Source organism: Cotesia glomerata, linkage group LG3, assembly GCF_020080835.1.
Source record: "Cotesia glomerata isolate CgM1 linkage group LG3, MPM_Cglom_v2.3, whole genome shotgun sequence".
NCBI lineage: Eukaryota > Metazoa > Arthropoda > Insecta > Hymenoptera > Braconidae > Cotesia > Cotesia glomerata.
In genome coordinates this window covers 26,428,606-26,454,137 of record NC_058160.1, presented here as the reverse complement: position 1 = coordinate 26,454,137, position 25,532 = coordinate 26,428,606, and the positions used below count along the sequence as shown (strand labels likewise).

At 31.8% G+C, this 25,532-nt stretch overlaps 1 protein-coding gene across 11 annotated transcripts in view; it reads right to left on the bottom strand.

The window, feature by feature from the left end:
- LOC123261664 (polypyrimidine tract-binding protein 1) overlaps positions 1–25,532 on the bottom strand; it is a 172,677-nt gene that overhangs the window by 15,665 nt on the left and 131,480 nt on the right. For 8 of the 11 annotated variants that reach the window (XM_044723370.1, XM_044723368.1, XM_044723375.1 and 5 more), the window contains 2 exons: positions 17,195–17,383; positions 6,888–7,031 (listed from right to left, as the gene is read on the bottom strand). In XM_044723370.1, coding sequence (XP_044579305.1) covers positions 6,888–7,031; positions 17,195–17,383 — 333 coding nt within the window. The remainder of the gene's footprint in view (positions 1–6,887; positions 7,032–17,194; positions 17,384–25,532) is intronic. The other 3 variants (XM_044723378.1, XM_044723373.1, XM_044723374.1) reach the window with 1 other exon arrangement.

Genomic DNA, 25,532 nt, shown 5'->3' with positions numbered 1-25,532 from the left:
CTTTTCATTTCTCTTCTAAACAAAGAAGATTTTCGAAAAAAACGCTCTGCTACGTAATAGATTTTTTAATTATCTATTTTATAGCAGAGCGTTTTTTTCGAAATTCTCATTTGTTTAAGAGAAAAACATAAAACTGCAATTAGCTTTATCATCACGAGTGCAACAAGGATAGTACCGTTTCTCGCCATGAATGCGACACGAGAAAAAGATGGGATCGGCACTTAAGATAAAAAAACGTATCTCGAGTTACAACGTTTTGTCATAACAAAAATGAATTTTTCTGTTAAATTGTACTCAAATTCTGTGAAAACTTTATACGCTATTTTCTCGAAACTATAATTTTCGAGATACGTCATTTTGTCATAACAGGGCAGTTTTACAGGATTAATTAATAAGAATTTAATATAAAATTTTACGGAAAAAATTTATTAAACGTACAAACTATTTAAAACTCCTTCAAAAATTTAACATGAAAAAAATTTATTGTCTCTAAAAAATATATAAAATTATAAAAATGATAATAAATTAATAAAAATTTTTTATTTTTTTCTCAAGCTAACCCGAGAATGAAGGATTTCAAGTTGAGAAAGGATTGATAGTAAGCAGAACAAAGAGAACTAGAACTAACAGAGAAGAGAAGGGGGGACGGATTTGTAAAATAATCGACTCCTGGGGATTAAGTTTGTGGGTACGCGTTGCACGTACACGCCACAAGTTACGTCAATGTCGTCGTTGGTTATTGATTGCAGCAACAGTTATTAATTTGTGTGAGTATGTGCAGTGTGTTCAATTATCGACATGGCTCTCTCCCGAGCCATCAAGCACTTGGGGCTAATGCAATAACGCCCTGATGTACAATAACAATGCCAATACAATTCCATCAATTTGACGTACGATATACAGATACACACTCGTACTAAATGGGAATGGTTTAAATATGCGCAAAGATTCTACAGTCGTTCACTTTATTCAAATTATGAGATCTGATGATGATCATCACGATAATGGTGGCAGAGTCCATTTAGTTTGTCAAGAGAGGGAACAACTGGAACGATCGAACCGATACATCGTCTATGTGTAGATCGTCGCAACACGAGACCAATCCATTAATCATGTAGAGCACGAGTTATGTGTGATTAATGCTACATATTGATGCTACATCACTTACTCTCTAATACACGGTCAATCGTTTAATACTCGGCTTTCTGTAGCATTGTATTGGATTTTATTATCGTCGTCTAGCCGTATCACACTTTTCTAGATAATACCCTTCGACTTTTCTTTACATTGTAAACGGTTATAGCGATAATAACAATAATGATAATGATAATAGTGATGATAATAACAATGACGAGCAACCTCAGCTTACAATGGTCTCAGTATAATATGCAGAGAGAGAAAAATGCCGACACGACGGAGAACGAGTCATTGCAAAATCAATATAGTTTTATTTTAATACTTATAGTTTGTCACACTTGACAACTTTTTTCAATAAACGTGTCCCAGTTAAACTTAAATTATAATCGAGCGTTTTTAATTAATCCGTCCTGGTGGTTAAAAAAATATTATTCGAGGGGATTGAATTTATAGTTGGCTAAATAAATATTATGGTGGAGAGAAAATGAATTTTATAAATTAATGCTGGTTAAAAGTTCTTATAGGTTACGACCTATTGGAAAGGAAAATGTCAGTGTAAAAATAAAATCTAGCTTTGATGCATTTAATTTTAAAACCATTTTTCAAGTGATTCAAGCTTCGAGTTATCGGATTAATTCTTTGCTAGGTTTGGTTTAAGAATCTTTCAAATTCGAGAGTTTGTTAGTAGAAGTTTGGTGTTTTGTTTGATTTCGAGAGATTTTTTTTAGTTAACGTGTTAAAGATTTATGTTAACAGTTAATTGAAAGAATTTTTTTTTAATTTAAAACAGGATTAAAAAATTTTATTGTAATTTTAAAAACATTTTCGTAATTTTAAAAAATATTTGCGGAATTATTTTAATAAAGCAAATAAGATTTTTAATTGAATTATTAATTATTGTGAAAAAGATGGAGAACTTATTTCCAAATATAATATTAAATAAATAATAGTATGAATGCCGAGATTATTATACATAAATAAAGAGAAACGTTGTATGAAAATTAAATAAAGATCAAATATTAAATATCCTGAAAATAAGAACCGACTTAATATATTAAATAAATAACTTTAACATTGTAGAAATAATTCACCGTAAGAATTTATTTGAAAATTTGGAATAAATCATAAGTCTGTTATCGATCGAAATTGTTAAAAATGAAGTAAGAGATTATTTATTAAAGCTCGTTGATTATTTAATTTGATTGGATGTAGAGTGTGAAGAAAAAAATATATAGGAAAATAAAAAAAAAACAGAGAGGATTAATAATAAATATGAGCAAACTGGTCTAGGGACGAAGATAGAGATGAGGAGAGTATAGCACATGAGGATTTTACCAAATAATTCAAGTTCCCTAGTAGAGCCCAGCAGCAGAGCCGAACTCTCAGAGTGATCGATAATTGCGGAATGGTGTCGAGGGGATCCGCCGCGGCAATAACGATTACCACGAGTAATGTCTTGTCGTAAATTGAGTAAGGAGCACCCCGTGTAATATCAATCAATATGTCGTGTTTATGTGCTCCTTACTTAAAGATTATTGCACGATAATCTTTACAGAGTCGCCAATTGCCCTGATATTTATCTAAAACTTAATTTCTAGACCCTCGATTTTCGTTTTAACGACACAATACTTTCTGCCAGATTTATCCGCGAGTAGTCCCAGGTGGTGCGACCAAAGAAACTCCTTTTCTTGTTAGTGTCACTTTATTTTACGCGAATCTAACCACGAGGGAGGCTCTGAGTTATAAACGCCACCTAACAGTCTATCTGTATCACTTAGATTATATTTTATATTTTGTATTTTATATCTTATGTTATAACTTTTCCATAACGGTTGAAAGCCATTGTATTAAGTTAGCGGTCGTATTTCCTTCAAACGTCAACAAACTGTCAAAGTTTATTAGTTTGGACCCTCAAAAAGCTACTGATCGAAAAAAAAAAAAAAAAAAAAAAAAAAAGAAATATTTAATGGCTGTAAAGTAATAAAAAATTAAGTGAAGCAAAAAATTATTTAACTTTTTGATGATTTAGTCCGGTAGTCTGCGGATAAAAAATATAATAATATAAGTGAAACAGTAAAAGTTACTTTTGGCTTTTCATCGTGAGTTTGTTAGTTATTGTCAAGTTTGCAGAGTGAAAACCCTGATCAGGGCTTCGCCTCAGCACCTTCTTTGCTTGAGTTGTCGAAAGAGAATAAGAGAAGCAGAATAAGAATAATAGATATAAAAAGAAGCCCGTTCGGAGGTTTTTCGAGCACGGAGAGTGCGCAACCAAGCTTGAAGTGATCGTAAAAGTTGGATATCGGAGATTCGAAAAGCAAATAAGAGAGTAACTGGAGAAGGCGATAGAACTTGCGCTTAAGACAAGTAGATGTTAAAAAATAGTAAAAAATCTTTTTAAAATTCCAATAGAAGTAAAACCAAAAGAAAAAATATAATTCACAAGTACTTCATTTCCAAGTTTAAAATTCACAATTAAGACTCGCGTTTCGATAAAGAAAAACGACCAGGAAATAAATTCCGTCTTAGCGTTACTTTCCTTGTATTTTATTTTATTGAAGAAGCTCATCGTTGGCTCAACTTGGCCCCATTTAACCGTGGCTAAGTTATTTCCCCTGCAGTATACATATTACACCTAACGAGAAAGGCTTGCCGCAGCTTCTCCTCAAGGACTGCTGACTGCCGACTGCATCGGTGCGAGTTACAAAGGAAAGAGGGGAAGGACAGACGAACCACCTCAGAAGCTTCTTCTGGTAATAATAATGCCATGGCAGTCACAGGACAGGACAAGTTTAAGTGGGATTAGAAATTCCCGTCGATATTACCGACCGCAGCTGCGGACCCCAGCTAGTCTATTTCTGTCATCCACCGTAGTACCACATGCGGTACTTTCACTCTACAGTGTCTATGTAAGTAGTACGAGTAGCTTTATGGTCGTACTGTATATCACCCGCCAGTAGCTTACGTTTCAGTCCTTTGATTATTTATTTAATTTTCAATGGGAATTAGAAAATTCCTTCAAAAAAAATTTTACATGTTTCCACATCAAGTTGTGTGACAATAAAAAATAGAATTTTTTATTTTTTTTATGTGTAATCAGTTTAGTATTTAATTAAATTAAAAATCAGTGTCAGATAAGCTCCTCAGCAAATTATTTTAATTCAGTTTTTTTTTTTTTTTTTCCAGTTTAAATAGTTTAGTTAACATCTAATAGTACATTGTAGGTTCTTACAATTTACAACAGTAATATAAAAATTGGGTTCCCGTTTATGGAAAACATTACCCAGTATAAAGTCTCTTTACAATTTATATAATAGTATTACTAGATAGTTGGTATTGAATTTTCAGGGAAAAAATTTTTAACAAAAACCCTATGCAATACAGATTTTATTTTATTTTTTTTTAATTCAAAGGGAATTTTTTAAATAATTTAATTCAAAGGGAAAAAAATGACTTGGATTTTGAAAATCAACTCTCTTGTAAGAAGAAGATTCAGCGACTATGCACCACCTATCGGAGACTTTTAGCACTATTTTTGTTAAGAAATTAGACATAGGTATAAATGGCCGTATTCCAAAATTTTTTCACGAGATTTAAGCAATTAAAGATGTAATTTGGTCTGTTATTAAGTTAGACAAGTTATAAGATGAAGGTTGTGTAAAAGGTACTTGTAGTTTATAAATAAATGAATAAAATGAATAAATAGGGAAAAAAAGCATTTTGTCATGTCTGAGCTAAGCCTGATTATCCGGCTGAGAAAAAAATAATAAAAAGGCTACTGCGAGAGTTAAGTGTACTTGAGGGAGGTACTTTGGATGTTGATATTAATGTAGGATCATCCTTGATCTCGAGAGACTAAAACTATAACTTGAGTCTCTCTATTTTTCCCCATTGAGTGATGTACAATCTAATAGTTGACTATCTAATATTGCTAATGTTCTTCTCTCTTTAGCCATTAAAGTCTGCTCTTCGAGTGCTTTACGGCGGGATAAGTAGTCTCAGTATCAGGATCGGTTGGTGAAAAAGGAGCAGTGACATTTTGTTTGGTTGTGGTACGTCCTTACCGTAAAACCGGTTGCGGTGCAAGGGATCAGCTTGTAGTGCAGTCTACCGGAGAATAGCGTTATATTATGTAGAGCAAGAGATGAGGAAACGACGTAACGGGGAGAAAAGCGATGGGTGGTTAAAAATTCATGGACCACTCAACTCAAACCGGAAGCAACCTCATTCCACATCCACATCTATGTTTCTCTTTGTCATTATCTTCATTTTTGTCTATCTTGCGGCTCTTTCTTTATAGTTTCGCGATCCTCGCACTCCGCTGACCTCCCTCGGGAGTCAGGCCGCTGTGAGTTCCGTTCGACGTCCCTAATGACGACCGGATATTCTGTCTCTCTTGCTCTTGATACACTACCCAAAACTCGAGCACTATTTTCAGACAAATTGTGTTGGCTTTCACTCGGAACTTTGGTGGGAAAATTTACTGGGCACTCTGCTTGAGCTAGTCATTTGCCACTCTAAGAATCGGTTCACTAATTTTTATGGGCAAGTACTATTTTACGGAAATGTCAGGAAATACACCAGACACCTTATTAATTTTTTTTTTTTTTTAATTCTAAATAGAAGTATTGATTAATGCTTGCAACTTTAGTGAGACTGCGTAATTTAACTACAAATTGTAACAAGTGGTATCTATAATTATGAAAACATAATATTTTACTATCTCTATTATATATACTGTTTATAAGTTTTATGATTATTGTAAATGACCCTGTTATTGGCCGGTAGGCTGTTGGGTCTAAGTTAAATAAATAAATAAATGCTAGTTTTGACACAACTGATATTTTTCTGCCTAAATTTAAAAGTAAAGAATTTTTTTAATGATTTTTTAATGAAATAATAATTATTATTTTTGTAATTTGGTAGAATTTGTCCGATTTTTCTACATAATTGTCAAGTTTTTTCTTCCTAAATACTTATTGAGACGATAAAAAACAAAGTAAATAAAGGATTAAGGATTAAGGATTAAGTTTAATTGTCTTTACCGTGAAAATTTTTGAAAAAAAAATTTTTAAAAATGTTAGTATTTTTTCCGAGTCTTACGAAAAAGTCAGACCTTAACAACTTTCTCGAATTATGGTATTAACTACCGATTAGATGGGATAAAAAAAAAACTCAAAATAAAGTTTTTGAAATATTCAGGTTTCATTTTTTGCAATAAAATATATAGGTTGCCGTGGAATATATGGAGAAATTAAAATTATAAAATCACAAAAAATTCTCAAGCAACCTACATTAAAATGAAGTCAAAACATTTGGCAATGTTGCGTAGCGCGCAAGCTTCAGACCATTCAATAAATTCAAACTAATTCATAAAATGCCAAATCACGGACAGGTTACTAGCAGCTGATTTGAAAGAATCAAATTAATTTTTGTATTTAACTTTTTATTTTCAAAATTTCAACGATTAATGCCTCATATACTATTTATTTTTTAATTTTAGGAATTTTTATGGGTTTTTTATTTTAATTTATCGTATATTGACTACTACAGTCGTTTTGACTCAACTGGAGCGAAAGGATTTCCTTAATTTACTAATTTTTTCAATGTTTTTTGCATCAAAACCCAATTCGAATTATTGAAACCATAAAAAAAAAAAAATACAGCAAAATTCTTTCAGCTATTTTCAATTGATACGTTTAATTTTTATCCATACAAAGAAAACAAATTATAATTAAGAAAAAAAAACAAACCTGATAAAGAATGTCCAAAGAAATAGGGTAGATCATGTGCTCGATGATGACCCTAAGCACGGTGTTGGGTCCTCCTTGAGTTTCGCCAGGACTCTGGATATTCTGGCCCTGAGCCGCCTGCAGTGCTACTTGCGTGTTAGAGTTCTGTAAAATAAATTCTAATGTTAATCACTTTACCCATTAAAAAAACAATAAATAAATAATAAAAAAGGAACTTATATTTTTTATGTATATGTATATTCAAGTACAAACATTAATAAAAGAAAAAAGAGTAATCGTCACGCTATATGGTAGCAATTGTACACCCGGATGTTTTTCAGATATATGATAATTTTAATTCATGAATATTTTATTAATAGTTTTTAATAATTTACTAATGGCCTATAAATTTTAATAAACTCAAATACCACCGAGATTTCTGTGAGTTATATTATTCAATCCTTTAACCTGAATACAAAAATCAATCGCTTTTCATACATAATGCACCTAATAGTTATAAATACTGTTGTCCATAATGAACAACTAATGTTAACTATGGATAATGTCAATCCGTGAGCACGACCTACATATAAATATATGTAGTTATGTGTATACATATCTATATATGTATAGAAGTAGCGTCAATAAATTATATCAATATTGTTGCAGTGATAATTGCATGCGCGATATATACACGCGAGCGAACGAGCGTCAGGTGCGTCCACCGGTGGTTATAACGCCACTCCGTATAGTTCTATATATATTTATTTATAGGGTATATATAACTATGTATGTTTGCACTGGCAGTCTATTTATGTGTTGTTCACTCATACTTTGATGAAAGTAGTTAACGAGATAGCTGGCTATTTTTTTCAATTTTACTTCTCCTTTATGACCTGGCGCGTAAGGAGTAAAGTTTTGTATGTGTAGAAAAAAGAGAGAGAGAGAGGAGAGGGAGCTCACATATCTTAGTTTAACTTACACTTATGCTCTTATACACTTACTCTCATGCTCTTATACTTATGCCGGTAGATAGGTATATATGGAGGTAATTCCTTGCTAGTACGCTCGTAACACTTTTACGACTTAGTCACTAGGCTCCAGTTATTCTGGATTCTAGCGGGCGGGTCACTGATGAAATTTCTCAAAGTTTGTTGGGTACATAAACTTTAGATTTTTTTTTTATATTTATTTTTATTATTTTTTCAATTTTAACATCACAACTTTTGTCGATTGTCTGGAATTTTTTATGAGATGAGGAATATTCAAAGGTAGGGATCGTTATTTTACGAGGGTTACTTACTTCACTTTACTAGGAATCGAGTAAGTTAATTTCGAAGTTGGAATAATTCTCCGTGGATTCGTGATTCATGAAATCTGAGCCCACTCGGGGAGGAATTATTGCTAGGGTAGAAATAATATGGATATTTTTGGGATTATTCAAAATTATGGAATTTAATTTTGAATAAATAAATGAACGGATGCGTGACATAAATATGGGCGCGTAAAATATACAAGCGTGTAAAAGTAAAACTGAAGTTATTAATATTAAATTGAAAAATTATGTTATTAAAAAAGCCTGTAATATTTATGCAAACGAAACGGCGATTAAAAATTGAATTACCAATACTCCCGACCTATATACATATTTTTATATTTATTGTCTGGGCAGTTGCCCAGCAACGCTGGTGATATGACGAATTAAAAAGAGTCTAGTGTGGAGCTTATTTCATTTAGACTTTCTCAATTTATATTCTAATTTACTTAACCCATCACGGAAAAATTTTATTTTTTTACTTCTTTTATTAAACTGTAAAAAATTGGGAGTGAATTTTTATCTGTAAAATAACTAAAAAATACTATAGAGAGAATTTATTAAAAAATACTTTTTTTAAAAATGAAAAAAAAATTGATGCTATTTTTTTACAATATTAAAATTTTTTTGTAATATCAAACTAAGAAAAAAGATTATATCAATTTCAAAATCTCTTTTTATTCAATAAAAAAATAAATTCAATCTGCGAATTTTTTTCATTAATATTACAAATAAAATCCTCCAAGTGAATTTTATCCTGAAAGGATTAGATCAATTAAAAATCATCCATTATGTATTCACTGCAAATTTTTTACAGTATAATATCAACTAATGTTTTAATTTAAAAAAAAAAAAAAAAAATTCACTTCACGAAAATTTTTTTACTACTCATAAAGAAAATCCTACTTAATAAATTCCACCAGAAGGATTATATCAATTAAAAATCGTCCACCCGCAGTTTTTATCGTACATTTGCACCTCCACACATTCATATTTATTTAAAAAATTCCGCAGTCAAGAAGCATTGTCCAGGACAGGTAAAAAGCATTACAAACTTCTTGTCGATCTCTTTTGGCACAAAATTCTTCCGCAGTTTCGCTGCCAGAGAATTTAAGTGAGTAGGTCGTTGAAACTATTACATACTGAAAAAGTTGTCAGTATTCTGATTATCATAATGATTATTTAGCATATTGTACAGTAAATAAAACAGCATAAAACATTCAAAAGCTCGAAGAAGAACGAAAGAACCCGTTGGGCCCATATGAGTGTGGCTGAAAGCTGGCGAGTAACCGGAATAGTCACCAGTAGTTTTTAGTTTCCAGTCATCTACATTCCATGGAAGCTTTTTATGGGCTGGTTCGGTCTACACGATTGTTAGATGCCAGAGCCATTATACCACGCGATTCCCGCACGAAAGACCGAGCTTTTAACGGCTCCCTTGCCAGACACAAAATCCTAACACTCTATGCGATCTTATCCACTCACTCATTCACCTTCGCTTATTTTCTACTGAAACTCATACTCGTCCTACTTTATGCCCTTACCAGTACAGAGCAGTCAAGTACATCAGTAGATTGTATAGCAGCATCACCAGGCTGGTTTTTTCCTACGCATAATCCCGATCCCCTTTCTATTTCACATCACGGGAACTCTCAGGTTCGGCCCTTCAACTATGCCGTATAAACTTTCCTCTTCCGGACGCGTAAGTAGCTATTGTATGCTCATGACACTTTAAGTCGCCTTATTTTATATTTTATCTTTATATTTATATTTATACTTATTTTTAGGTGTTTTCATGCATAAAAGCCGAGCCGCCGATCTATTCCATCGAGATAAAAGTCTATTCAAGTATTTTCTTTAGCTAAATTTTGAATAACTTCTAGGATCGTTTAATCAAAAAGTGAAAGCTCCTTCCGTGAAAGATACACAGAAAAAAAGATTCACTTGAGCCAAGAAAATATTTTTCTTCCTAATTATTTTCTTGAGGGAAAAAAAATTTTTTGATACAAGAAATTTCACTTATTCCAACAAAATTAATTCTCTTGCTTTAAAAAATACGTATCTTGATCCAAGAAAATTCATTTAAGCCAAGAAAATCTTCTTGTTTTGAGAAAATTCAGCCTTTTGCTCCAAAAAATTCACTTCTTAAGGTAGTACAAGCACCAAGGCAACTTTTGATAAAAGACTTGATTTTTTTTTTTAATATGAAGTTTAAAAATGTCTAAATAAATTCCAAAAATTTGAAGGAAATTGCCCGATTATTTAAATAAATAATTAACTTTGAAGTTAAGCAATTTAACATTGGTCTAAAAGGGTAACCTCTAAACATTGATACATTTCTGTATTTTTCTCGTAAAACTGTCGATGAATATTTTTAAAAAATTTATGGATGAAAGTAAATATATTACTGATAAATTTAATTCAAAATAATTGATACTTGCCCGACTAATTAAAGAGTATTAATTAAAAGAAAAATAAATGCCGGCATTAGCCAATGTTAAATTATATCTGTATATTGAGAAAAATCATATGGTTACTGCTCTCCCCCTACCGCGTTAGAGTCTATTTCTTAGAACAGGATATTTCTTAGAGACTATACCTTTCCCCATCCCGCCTATCGCTCGTACTTCCTTAATAGAAGAAAATTTTCTTGTTTTGAGAAAATTTTTCTCTTGCTCAAAAAAATTAAATATCTGGATAGAAGTAAATTTTCATTAATACTTTTATTGATTAACATGTCAAATGGAAAGATTAAATAATATTGAATCATTTTTTTTCATTCAATATGTATAATTGCACGCTAAAATAATATAAAATGGGTATCAAATATTCAAGAGAAAAATTTTCTCAAGGTGAGAAAATTTTTTTCTCAGCTAAAGTAAGTGGCGCTGCTTCCCTAAAGTATCTAAAAATCTTAATCAAATATAAAAATTTATTGTATCATGTATTTATGATAATTTGAATTAAGAAAAAATTACTTCCACCAAGAATAGAATTTTAAGAAAAATTTTTACTCCGGCCAACACAACTTCGGTCTTCCTTTAGGCACCCAAAAATTTTCTTGAGCCAAGAATTTTGTTCTCTAGTCAAGAAATTTTTTCTGTGTAACTCAAAAAAAAAAAAGAAATGAAAATTACGAGACTGGGAAAGATACCCGGGATTTAAAGCCACGAAATTATAAACAATTTATGGATATAAAAAGCTTTGATTACTCGGTATAATACTCGAGGTTAAATGGTCTACTTTGTATTCTTCCATCTCGAGGATCGTTAATCGGGAGTGCTTGGGTTAAAACTCTTGACGCTTCATTGAGTGCCGGATTTTATCGCTGAACGAATACCGATAGTTATAAAAACCGTTTAAACTTTTTTTTCACCCTGCACAGAACAGTACATTGGGTACTGCTCAACAACAGCGCCAGCCTCCAGCAGCATCAACTCCGCTCTTTTTCTTTAACTAATACTATTTTTTACGCCACTAAAAATTCAACTTACAGCTTAAGAACACCCATTAAGATAAAGTACGCAAACGAGTTCGCGGAATCGCTCGTTTATTGTCTTAGTAAAGGCCAGCCAAATGCTGTAAAAAAAAACAATGGGATCAAAACTATTAAATTATTTCCCTTGAGTTTCATTGTGTACACTTTTCAAAAACATTTCTTCGATGGTAAATAGTTTAATGCTTTTTTTACGACCCGGATGAAAACTCAAGACTGTTTAGAGCTAAGGTAAAAGCCCCAATATATGATCATGTACCAGTATATGATCACTCCATGTATTTGTATACCTATATTTGCGAATAAAGATATACAAATACATGGAGTGATCATATACTGGTACATGATCATATACTGGGGCTTTTACCTTAATTCCTTTTCCCTCAAAATATTTGATGGAAGTTTAAATGCCACGGTGTAATATATGTTGTTATTATGTGTTATAGAGACGGTGAAAACATAAATGGAAGGTTATGGTAATGTTTGGTACTCTCTGATAGCGTCGCTATTAATTCCTACCAGAAGCTATCGGGGTTTCAACAGGAACACAGCTTCGGTCTTTGAAATAATTATTTCAGTAGCCACAAGCATCCAGAACTTAAGTACTCGAGTTAGCGATAATATATTAATGACCTAATTAATATTAATTTTAAGAGAGGATGCTGTGAGTTGTAGCCTAGTGCTGGGAGGCAAACAGATAAAATAATACACGAAAAATTTTTTAATACGGCTATGAATAAGAAATAAAGATTTATTATAATTTTTTATTTTTTTAAGATGAAAAGATGTTTAAAAAAATTTGAGGGATCGGAAGAGAGTTAAATAATGGACTTTTATTTTATTTCTTATGGCCCCAAATTTAATTCTCCAGTACGGAGACGATTCAGCGAACATGCGCCCTCTGTTGGAATTTTTCAAAACTAATTTTCATCAAAAAATTAAATATGGGGAAATTTTTTATATTTCATATCAATAAATTTTATCAAAAATCTAAACTTTATAAATTCAATAGAATAAAATTGTGGTATTCTGTAAAATTTACATTAACGATGGAAGTATGAGCGATTGCATAAATTTACCTAACGAGTCAGTAGAGCCAGAGTGGCGAGTTTCGGGAGTTTTAGTTATCGGATTAACACTTTGGGTCATCGCGGGCCAAAATTAAACCTTCTGCATTTATTTGCTTTCTGTCGGCGGTAACCTCCATTAGTTTGTACACTTGGGCAAACATTGGCCGTAAGTTGAACAAATACTGCTCACTTGACAAAATTTTGGCTTCGGCTAAATTGCGGAATTTTTTTTTAAATAGAAGCATCGAAAATTAGCGGGAAAAAATAATAAATAACCAACGAAAAGAAATGAAAAATAAGACTGACGACTTCCGCAATTATTATCGCAATGATCGTTCATCCTCAACGTCCTGGTGTTCTTCCTGTCACAATGTAGTCCGGCTAGCCCGAGTTCGTACTACTGGATACACAAGTGTAAGGAAGAAAGAGAAAGAAGAAGAATAGGGAGGCTCGACTCTTGGGGGTCCTTTTTCTCCGAAGAGCACAACAATGGACTGGCATCTTGGTTGGCTTTCTCTCTTCAGTTGAACGCGCAAGTTTATTGAATGAATGAACGAGTGAGCAAGAGTAAGTCTGAGTCTGTTGCTTCTAGTTGAGCTTCTGGAGCTGGATCTTAACGGCTTGCATATTTCACACCCCCGATGGTGGATGTACACCCAACAATAGCACATTGTTATTCGGTATAGTCGTGGCTTTGGGTAAAAAAGAGAAGAAAGAGGAAGATAGAAGACGGAAAGGCCTTGGTGGCCGGGCTGAGGCGGCAAGGGGTCGCCACAGCCGAAGGAAAACCAAGGAAAGGTGAAGGAGCTGCTGCTACTGTACACTATTCCTGGTAGTGTGCCAGTACTGCCGAGTATCCAAGTAAAGAGGGTGGTTACACCGGCAAGATGGCGTAATATTTTTAATGGAGGGTGTCCTGGGTGATCTACGGCGGCGCATTGTTTCCCCGAGACGCCTCATATATTATTTTCTCGCTCCTTCGCCGCCACAACCCTCCTTTTTTTTTATCATTTTTTACCTCTGGCTCTAGCTTTTTTATCTTCATATCTACTTGTCTTAGACCGTTCTGCTGCCTTTCAACATTTCATCAGTCGGTCTGACTAAGTAAAATCACGCACGCGAGACCGAATTCTTATTACTTATCGCTTATTGGATCAACGGATGGAACAGATGTCTTGGGGATTTCTCAATTCACTTTCAATCCAACGTGATTAATAGAGAGCACTTGACACTAACATGTAATTGGATGATCTTGGTTCGAATCTTCGCCGTATTTTTTTCACGAAGAAAATAATCAAAACACTGAAAAAAAATTAACTTGATCTAAGAAGACCAGTTTAAAGAATTCTTTAATCTTGAATTCTTGGTTTTATTTTTTTATCAGTTCTCTGCTGATTTTTTTTTTTATAGTAATTCTGAATTTTACTAAATAGTAATTATATTCAATTTAATTTATTTAAAAACTGACCTTAAATTTCAATAAAATTTTTATAAATTAGATATTAATGTTTAAAGAAAAGTTTAAAATATTAATATTAAAAGAAAAGTTTTTAACACAATAATAAAAAATTTCGTTATTAATTACGCTCCAGATTATTAGAAAAACTTTTGTTAAATTATCCACTCGAAAGACAATGAAGAATGTAAATTCTATTTTAGTATAAGCATTTATTGTTCATAATTATTTTATTCCAATTGTTAGAGAGAATATTTCACCAACAATCGGATTTTTTATACGCTAAAACAGAAAAATTTTGCAGGGTAACCGGGGAGACGATAATTATTCCATTATTTTTTGTTGTACATGACTAGGCACTGAAAATATGTACCTTGTACATCATAATAAGAGTAGTAACGGAATACAATAGGCGAATTACAACATTATATACGAGAAATGATGAGTATCTCGTGTTCAGAGTCTATACCAGCGAAGAATAAGGAGCTAAGTAAGAAAAAATAAATAATATGCAGTGAAAATGTATAATATAAGTTGTAGAGGGTTTGCTTACACTGAAAGAGGGTTATAAAGCGAAAAGATTTGAAGCAGCGACAGACAGACTACGTGAAAAGTGGAGCAGCCCTCGAGCCTCTAGTGCTGCGAATCGTTTTTATTCCTTATTTTTATTCTCATTCTTTTTAGTCTGGTTCGTTTTCTTATTTTGGGAATCGGAAAAGCCCCCGTGCATTTGGGAATCGGAAAAAGGTTTCAGTCAAGCTTCCACGTGAATTTCCCAACAGATGAAATCCGAATGTGTCTTTCTTCCCTTTTTTTTTTTTGCCTTTCCTGTTCGCTCGCTCGACGATAACCTCCACTTTGTAACAGCTCGATGATTGCCATCGTTGAGCAAAAATATTATTTTAGTGAATTGTACAGCTGGAGTTTTAGTGTGTGTTCAAATTTTATTTATTTTACTGCGCGCATATTAGTGTAATAATTAATTTTGATGAGCGGCTGCTATTTCATCACTCATTTTGTGGACACTGTTGTGTCGAGGGTAATTTTGAATCGCTTTTAGCTCACGGTTATGGAAAGTAGGATAATAAATAAAGCTTATTACTTTTTGATTTAATGCAAATTACAGTTAAATTTCCCTAAATTTCCTCTTCATAAACTTGCTTACTCATAAAAAATTTAACAAAATACTTAAGTTAACATTTTATATTCTGCTGTAAAAATTACTTTTTTTTTTTAAATAATTTTACGAAAAATAACTATGAATTAAAATAAATAATTATATAGAAAAATTTGTAGTAAGTTTAGAATTTTAATTCAAGATGAAATATAAGATTTTAAAATTGGGTTTTCAATATTTGATAATTAAAGACTGAAACAAACCCGAGAATCGGAAAAAGTGTTGAATTTAATGAAGTTAATTATTCGAGCAAGTTAAAAAAAATAATCCCGGATAAAAAATCTATTTAATCCGGGTAATGACACTAACTTGAAGAACAAAGAGTGGACGTAAAAAGAAAGGAATAAAGTAAAATGAAAAAAAAAAAAAATGTTAACTCGTGTAATGAAATAAATTAATGATCACAAATAGTCGGAAAAAAGCAGATACAAAGACACGGTAAAGATTAAAGTAGTGGAGTGACGATGAAGAAAGTTAAGTGTCTAATTTGTAGTACTCACACACAAAGTGAGGCAAAGTACAGAGAGAGTTCAAGTACTGAATAGAAGTCACCAAAGTGTCTTTATTAGAAGCCCTTTACACGCTTTGGATGCGGGACTCTCTAGTGTGTCCAACAGCAAAGCTTACTTGTTAATACTTCCATTCGAGGACGTCCGCGTGGATCTAATCCAACGGTATCGTATATACCAGAGTATGGAGTAAGCTCTTTTATTTCCTTGTCTCACATTATATTAAATTATATTAATGCATTATCTTCACTCGTCACACCAGAAAATGATCCTGTGCAATCTGACTCTGTCTTGTTTTGTTTTATTCTATTTTGTTCGGGTAAACTCGTGTCACGAGAGAGCATTATTCTCAATTAGACGATTGTAAACTAACGTAATTCCTTAATTGTCCAGGATCTAGACAAACCCAACCTATATCAACGGACACCGCCCACTATCACACTCTATCTATCGATGTACTAAAACTATTCCACCGGATTTACCAAACAAAGGACCTTTGGGGCTCATTCATAAATTATAGTTACGTTAATTATTATCGAGTTTGGATGGACGTGGGTCTTCTTGTTTGACCCTACGAACCGCAAGGGTTCATTCATTTTCATTCATGAATTTTTTTGTTTAAAATTCTATGTTAAATTCTGTTTTGTTTAAAAAATTTTTCAGTACATTGTGAAAAATTTTAAAGTTTCAATTTTGATTTATAAGTTGGAGATAAAATTAAATTGGTATGAAATTTTTTACAGAGAATTTAGCTTTGGTAGTTTTTTTAAAATCATCCAGGACTTCAATTTTAAAAATGTAATTTTTTTATCTAACTTTATAAAAAAATTAATTTGATTTAAAAGTATCTTAAAATAACAGAATTATTTAAAAAGAATTTCGTCTTGAATTAAGAAATTTTTTATATTTTAGTAAATTTTACTTTACTCAAGAATTTTTCTACTCAATTTACAACAAAAAAATATCTTTATAGTTCGAAATATTTTTCCTTGATTCAAGTTAATTTTTTTCAACGAATTAAAATTTTTTTGAAAAATTTCATTGTCTTAAATTGAGAAATTAATTAAAAAAAAAAATTTTGCAAATTAATTTTTTCGTTCAAAATTAAATTTTTTCAGTGGATTAAAATTTTTTAACGCAATTTTTTCTTTAAAAATAAGCCAGTATTTATCTTTAAAATTAAACCCAAAATAATTCACAGTGCACTTATGACTGAGTGTTTTTGTATTAAAGTTAAAGATTGAAGAGATAGTTTAAGAAAAAGAGTATAAGTATGATTAAGATGTGTTTTTGTATTCAACTGACGTTTAATTTATTGACGATGTTGTTTGTAGCGAGACTACTGACCGCGTTGCTGTGGGCCTGGTCAGTCTTGAGTTCCCGGTGATTGCTGAATTGAACATAGACAGCACGTCCTCTGAGAGCAGCACCGCTCGATGCATAATAACCGACCATCGTCGTCGCGGCGTTCTCGTCAGCCATTTCCAAAAACGCCTGTAACAAAAAAAAAAAATTCATTATTATAATTATCATATTTGAATTCTGTTCAATTTAAAAGTTTACTAGATTTCATCATCGCTTAATTAATCTGCATAATTTTCCAATTGCCAGCAAGCACTCTACTCCTTTCTCTTCCTTTTCCTCTCACTCTCTTTCCCTCTCACTCTCACTCACTTCCTTCAGTTACTTCATACTACTGTTACTCTTGCTACAGCCCGTCCCCGTCCCGAGTTTCCATTTCCGTCTTGACCTGCCTGCAGACGTAGTAACACAGCGACCTAAATTAAATTTCGCTTGTGCTCAAGTAAAGTCTCCGGTTTCGGACTGTGGTCTTGCTCCATATGCGCCAGCATACTTTTATATTTACCCTCACTCATCAATAATTCAACCAATTAAAATAAAATCATTCTTTTATTTAATTCTACTCCAATCTCGATTGATTCCAAGGAAATTATTTTTTATTATTATTTTATAATAAAGAAAGTTGATGATAATTATAAATATAATAGAAGAAAAAAATTAAAATTTAATGCAAATTAAAGTTAAAATAAAAAAAAGCAATGCTTTATGATAATAATGTAGAAGTTGAAGGACATGCATTAATCGGAAAATGGAAAATTGTCTGTCCGGGGTGGAAGCGACTATGGCAGTTTGTACGGTAAAATCGGGTTAAGCCAGTTGCGGCGAAATCGCATCCGCTCCACGCCAGGTCGCCAGACACACGACGACTGTAGAAGCTATACTAGACACTGCTCCTACTACTGTACTCTCTATCTCTATCTCTATTATATATATATATATATATATATATATATATATATATATATATATATATATATATATATATATATATATATATATATATATATATATACGAACAGAGGCGTGTCGTGAATAATGTCCCGGCTCGACGAATTGCTGGACAAACGCGGTTAACGTGTTTCAACCCTTAATGACGCATAGAGAAACTCAAATTGTGTTTACCTAACACCAACGATCTTCACCAGCATCTATGTGGACGATGCTGAGGATTTGTGTTAGTTGTCAAAAATTGCAATCGCTTTTTGTTTGCGAAGCATCAGAGAGTGCTTTACGATCGAAAAATTTTTTTCACCTCATTTCGGCAACTGTTTTTATTATTATAGTCTTGTTAGTTCACGGAATCAAAATATTTTGCATACTATTATCAAGATAATTTAATGGAGATTCATTTGACACTTTTGAAAAATTGATTTAGTGCAATAGAAATGGAAAAACATCAAAATAGGTCAAAAAAATTTCCTGTCCGTCATGTATGAAACTCCGGAAACATTGTAACTTGCGAAAAAATGTATTGAGTTAAATTTTTTTTTTTTTTAATTCTTTGGAAGAATTGTAGGTCACCGAATACGAATGGCTAGGTAATTCAGTGGTATTTATGTACAATTAATAAAATAAAACAAAAACTAGAAAACTGTATATCTATATAAATTGTGTACATTTATCCCACTGGAAGCGCATACGCATTATCGTGCTATTTTAGCTGTCTTATATATTTTTTTCACATTTTTTATTTTATTAATATTTCATAATTAAATGAGCATTGAGTTGTGCACTTTTGGATTTTCCAAATTTTTATAGTATATTTTTAGAAAATTTTGTACAAAATCAGTGATTTCATGATTATTCATATTGAGACAATTATTGATAAATTAATTATTCCAATACTGATAAAAAAATTAATTTAATTCAAAAGGAAAAAATTTGAAACAAAAAATTAGTTTGAAGAATTATATTGGCTTGGATTAAATAGCAAATTTTACTTAATTCAAGAATTTTTATACTCGATTTAAAAAGATCAAATACTTTCTGGTTAAAGGTTTTTTTTTTCTTGAATCAAGTTCATTTTTTTATCAATGAGAGAAATTTTATTAATAAGTTCTTCATGTAGAACTTTTAAAGAACTATGAATGAAAAATTTATTTTAAATATTTTTTAGTTATGACTTTATTTTTAGAATATAAATGTTTAATTTTAATTTTTTTCAATGGAAAAAATTAAAAAAAAAGATGAAGAAAAATTGAAAACAGGAAAATAACGCTATAAAGAATAAAAAGCAATACTTTAAGTGAGTGTCGAATTTGAAAGCACGCAAGATTCATAGCTGGCCATAGAATATACAGGAGCTTTGAAAGTAAGCTGGAATTTTTTAATATATTTCTTCGTTGTCATACATCCAAACAAAACTCGACTAGACTTTACTCGACATGATACGATACACCTACTTATTTATTTTTCAACAGTTCTTCCACAATGAATCAATAATCGCGCGGAAATATATTCAATCTCCAGCATACGCGAATTCCCATATACATTCCTCATCGATTATTGTCCATTAAAATAATGCGTGAACGTATGTGGATTTTTAATTAAGAATTTTCCAATTATTAAAGTGAAATTTTATTAACTACACATTTTTTCATCATCTATCGAGCCGGGAGTTTATTGTTCACTTTAAAGGCATTATTATTACGGTCGGGTTCGGCAGAAAAATTAACGGCGCCGACTTTGAAATTCATATCAAACTACACACTAGCTCAGTCGCTTTTTCAGCGGCTGTATCAGTATTTGTGGACGCGATTGTCTGGGTGGTTGTTTAGTATGGAACAAAAAATCTAGAAATAATTCTAAGCCCGCAGGAATACCAGCAGTTCATTGTGAATGCGTTGGCTTTTTTCTCTGCATGACTGGTTCCTCATCTGAACTGCACACACATTGTTGCTATCACAAGAGCTAAAGCCCGGATTTTAAAAAACATTTTTTCCCGGGGTGAGTGCCAAAATTCGTGAGAGATAGCTTACCTACATGCACGCTAAGAATAAAACGTTCACCAAGAAATTGTGCTTTGGTTCGAGAACGCGAGACTTTACTCGTTAAATAATTACGTTGATTGTGTGCAAAAAAAAAAAAATTAAATTGAAATAAATTATGTTAAAAATTATACACGAATAAAATGAATAATTGAAAAATTGAATTTTAAATTAAAATTTATTAAATTTGGATAAATTACAATTTGAAAATTGAATTTTTATAAACTCTTTAAAGCTAAATTTTAAAATTGTAAAAATCAATACTTGGAATTTTTATTTTATAAAAATATTATTTCAAAGTATAATTTTGTTCGGGACTTTTCTTATTGATAAGAAATGTATATTAAAAAAAAATGAAATGAAAAAATTGATTTTTTAAAAATTCAAAGTGCGTACAATCCCTGAAATGTTTGCTATTAAATTCAACAAAATTACGTGATACGACTTGAATTGAAAGATATTACAATAAAAATTGTATCTGCTCGTTAACAATTGCCATATTTCTAAAGAAAAATCTCACTAAAAAGTAATTAAATGTAAAAAAAAATGAATAAAAAAGGCAACGAAAGAAAATAAGGAGCCAGGAACAGGACAAAAAGTCAAGTGAGCTGACTCATTTGTGATTTAAGGTAACGTCTCCATGGTGGTATTTATGTAAGTGGGAGCTCTTAGTCTGCGGTGAAGTACAGCGTAATGTAATACTGTATATGTAGGATGAATATAATTTAGCGAGCGTGTTGTATATTTATCCATCTAGCGGGGGATGAAAAACGGGTTTTTACCCACCACTGCTGAAAGTACCTTTGAAGTCAGCTGGTTAATACGGCTCGGTCGAGGCTCGCCCCGAGGTGTACGAGATATTATATGCATGTAAATGTAATATACAATATACATATATAAATGAACATGTATAATGTAACATAATGTAATATATAATGTAAGAAATGTAAACGCAAAAGAGTTTAAGTTAAGTAACGAGTTGTTAAAAGAACTTGAGTCGGTTAGTGTATGTATACTCGGAGAAAAGAGAAGCGAAAATGGGGAAGAGAATCAAAGGGAGCTGAAGGAAAATATAATGTCCACTTTTTAATGGTTTCCACGATTCTCCCTCACTTAATGGATTAAAAATAGGAGAAAAAGCTCTTGGAAATATTTGTTATCCTCTAATTTGAGTGGAGTGAACTCCGGGCTCTCCGCCGCAGATACATCATAATAATATCACGTCTTTGCGAGAGATAATCACTATTTATGGGGTTATAGGCTCGTTTACCGGGGGTGTTATGCACCTGCGCACCGTTCGCGTGTGACTGTAATGGATGTGCGCAAAGGTGCCTCGATTATTATTTATTAGAAGGGGAAATAACAATATAGCACGCATTGAGATGGAAATATGTAAGTGCTCAAGATATTAGTGTGTGTATTCTATTAAAAAATTTATCAGTGTGAGCTTCTAAACGAGAAAGAGGAAAGGGGGGGAATGAGTGAGATGAATCTTTAAGTTTTATCGGAAACTCGTCATAAATTAACCTCCCGTGGTATCTTTCTTATACTCCGGTCGGATTTCTTGTTAAAACCGGACTGAAGCTTAAACTTTTTCATCACGATCAGCATTAGCGGATTGAGGCCCGGGTTCGAGGCTCCTGTCAGTATGAGTAGCTCACCATTAAAGTAAAATGTAAATTTTAGAAAAGGACGTTTTTCGGATTATAGCTGTGTGGAAGAAAACTCCCGGGAGAGTTTCCTCCTCGGGAGCTTTTCGAACCGTAATAAGCCCTCCGGCTTATTCGGGGTAAAGTATAAATTAATTAATTCCAGACTACAGTGAGCTGTTCACATTCTGGTTGTGTATTATTCACACGTAAAATCTATATATGTGAGTATGTATACACTACATACTCTCTAATACATATATTATATATTCTACATTGTATACTCTACTATGCTACTACATTAAATTTAATCGTAATGTCAAGTATGCTTGAGAAAATAGATTGTTAATCACCTTATTAATTATTCTTTGAAATTATATCGTCTATTATTTTTCTTTTAATTCATTTATAATCTTAAAAATTTAAATAACATGTTAAAAATTATTTTTTCTTTTATGGAAAATGTGCAAAAAATATTTTTTGTTAGAAAAATTAATAAGAATTAAAAAAAAATTCAGCGCCATTTTTTGTATTTATATTTTACAGTATTTTTAATTATTTAACAGTATTTTTAATGAACATGACAGTTATTAGATTGTTTGCATTTTTGACTATGAGAAAATTGACGCAACGAGCAGAGAGTGTATGCAGACACACGAATGACCAAAGCTTTTTTCACTCAGTTCATACATATATAAATGTTATTTTAATTAGAATCATATTTCGTACAAGAATTTATTGATGAAAGATTAATTTTTCAACAGTTATAATGAATATAAAGTTTATTTTCACATTATAATGTCATTATTCCTGATTTGGTCCTTATTACAATAGCGTTTTTACAATATTTACATACACTACTAACAAAACAAATTTATAATAAAAACTAAAAGACTGGCTGAATCGGACAAGCATACATAGGTAAAAAAGGTAATGTAAAAAGTTTAAATGAAAAAGTTTACAAAGAAAATTCGGTACTGCAAATATTTTCTTTTGTATTTTTACAATCAATTATATCAACAGAGGAGAAACAAAAAGAAATAAAGATAGGTAAAGACCGATAGACCGATATATTGAGTTAAAAATAACCAAAGGATCCACTGAATTTTTATACGACTTTTTATTTCATTTTATTTACTCAAACAGACAGTCCAACGAGACTACACTTTTTCCTCTAAAAAAACTTCCGCGCAATATATATACATGAATGTATGTATGTGTGTGTTTGAAATATTTTTGTTCAGCGAGATCGAGTCGACGTCAAAGTTGTTGCATCGACTACTAGTAAACTCAACAGTGAAAAGAGGCTTTTCATTACAAATATTTTCGTCCTCAACATTCCCTTTATACCATTAATATTTCCAGTACTTCAGTATAGTTGTTTCTCAGTTACTTGTTGTTTGCGGAAAGAACTATGTTTATAAATATAAATGAAAAATCGGAAGCCGTATAAAGCAAATAGAGTTAAGGAAAATGAAATAAAATAATTAAATACTTCCATCTCTAATCGATAAAGTACTAAATATTGGATCAATGGTTTGAAAACAAACTTATGCATATTATTATTATTATGCATTATATTATATATATTATAAAATATAAAATATACATTATGTGTTATAACTGGATCAATTCATACAGAATTAATGTATTGAGTGAAGTATTTTCATACAAAGCAGTACACTCGCGTATTATATTAATATATAAAATGCATGGAGAAATGCATCGAGAGTATTATCGTGCCGGGAGCGGCATAACTATATAATAATAAACACCAGAGAATTTCGGTATGCACAATATCTCGGTGTTTTCCAAACGAATCTATTCTCTCCAGCAACTAATCCGCTTTTCTCTCTAGCGTATTAATTTTGCCACAAAAGTAAATGTGTGGAAAGAGGCGGAGAGGCGCTAGAGCAGAGAAGCCCGCTGGAGTTCAGTTGAGGTTCTGGCAATGTACTGGGTGAGAACACAAGAGAAAGAAAGGAAATGGGGAGGGAGTGGACCAAGAGAACGTGATTGACGATACTCCTGCATGATGGGTGTGAGGGTGAGGGTGGTTAGGTGCAGGCATAGGAACTCGAGGTGGGTCTACCAGCTAAATTTTACCTAAGCTAACCAAACTGAGGTGAAAATTTCACCGACCGGGAGCTTTAATGCTAGGAGGATATTATGGGTTCACACGCTTCGATTCCAATCGACGAATAATCTCCCATGCCAACTCAATCGATTATTATACATAAATACGTCTATAGTCAGAAGATAGATTATTCACGTTTCGGTTTCACTTTCCTGCTTTCACACATGCCAAATATTCACTAATGTACTGAGTTCAAATTTTTTTACATGCGAATCTAATTGTAGTAATAATGTAGTATAAAAAATAGCATGTAAATTACAAAAAGTTTGGAAAATCTAAATGAGCATGCCTTAAGCGCTCATGTCATACATAAATTATTTAGATAACATAACAAAAATTATTCGTTTTTAATTTGAATTTTCCCGCGAGTAGCATTATCCCCTCTGTAGGTCGAGCTAAAGAAAAATTTTAACAGATTATAAAACAGTTAGTAATTATACCATCATGTATGTATAGTTTCTGCTTGTTTATAGTTATTTCAATTCTGTTTATGAAAAATAATATATATGGCTGCCGAAATCGCAGAAAAAGTCACCGAACTGACAATCGAAAAAAATTAACTGTATCGAAATGGAATTATTTTGACACGCAATTTTCACAAGGGTTTTGATAAACTTCCTCAGGAATAAAACAAAAAAAAAATTAAATCGTGAAAGTGATTTTTGACATAGTTGTGATGTTATCAAGCCCAGTGCTCCCGTGAATACCACGCTACTATTCATTTAATTCATCAGAAAAACGAGTTTTTTCTGAGAAATCTTATTTAATCGATAAGAAAATTTTTTTAACGTGTTCTGTAGTTACTATTATTTATTTCAATATGCTTTTTATCCATAATTTTTTTCGTTTAAATTATGAAAATCACGTTTTAATTGAAATCACGATTTTTAGGCGAGAGTAGAGCATACCTGCGCGCTTCGCGCTTAAGGCATGCAATAATTGTTTACGTTTGAAAAATTTTTTTGATTATTCAACTTTAAATAATTATTATTACCATATAGAAAGGCTATCTAATTTTAGAACACGGTAACTGACATTTATTAAATTTTTTTTTACTTATGCCGTATATTTTAAATTGATAAATTTTAACCAGACATAGAAGATATATTCAACGAAAATCGTGCGGAAAAAGTTTTACGTTCTAAAAAAATTTAAACATGTTAAGCCTAAAAAGTTTTCACTTTTTCAATTGTTGCATTAATAATAACTTCACTGAAATCTACTTAACGTTATACAAATTTGACTATCCACACGTGCTTTTACACGGAAAAAAGAAAACTCGAAAAATTACAGTATAAAATGTAAAATCGGTCCCGTCGTAATCAAAACTAGAAAAATTACAGTTTGAAATAACATTTTTCTAAATTCAATTTTTTAATTTAATATTCAGAGCTTTCAATGTAAATATTACATTTTTAGTAATTTTTATAAAATCTGTAATAATTACATTAGAAACTGTAATTTTTCCAGTTTTCATCACGAAGCGCCACGTTGTATTATATACTGTA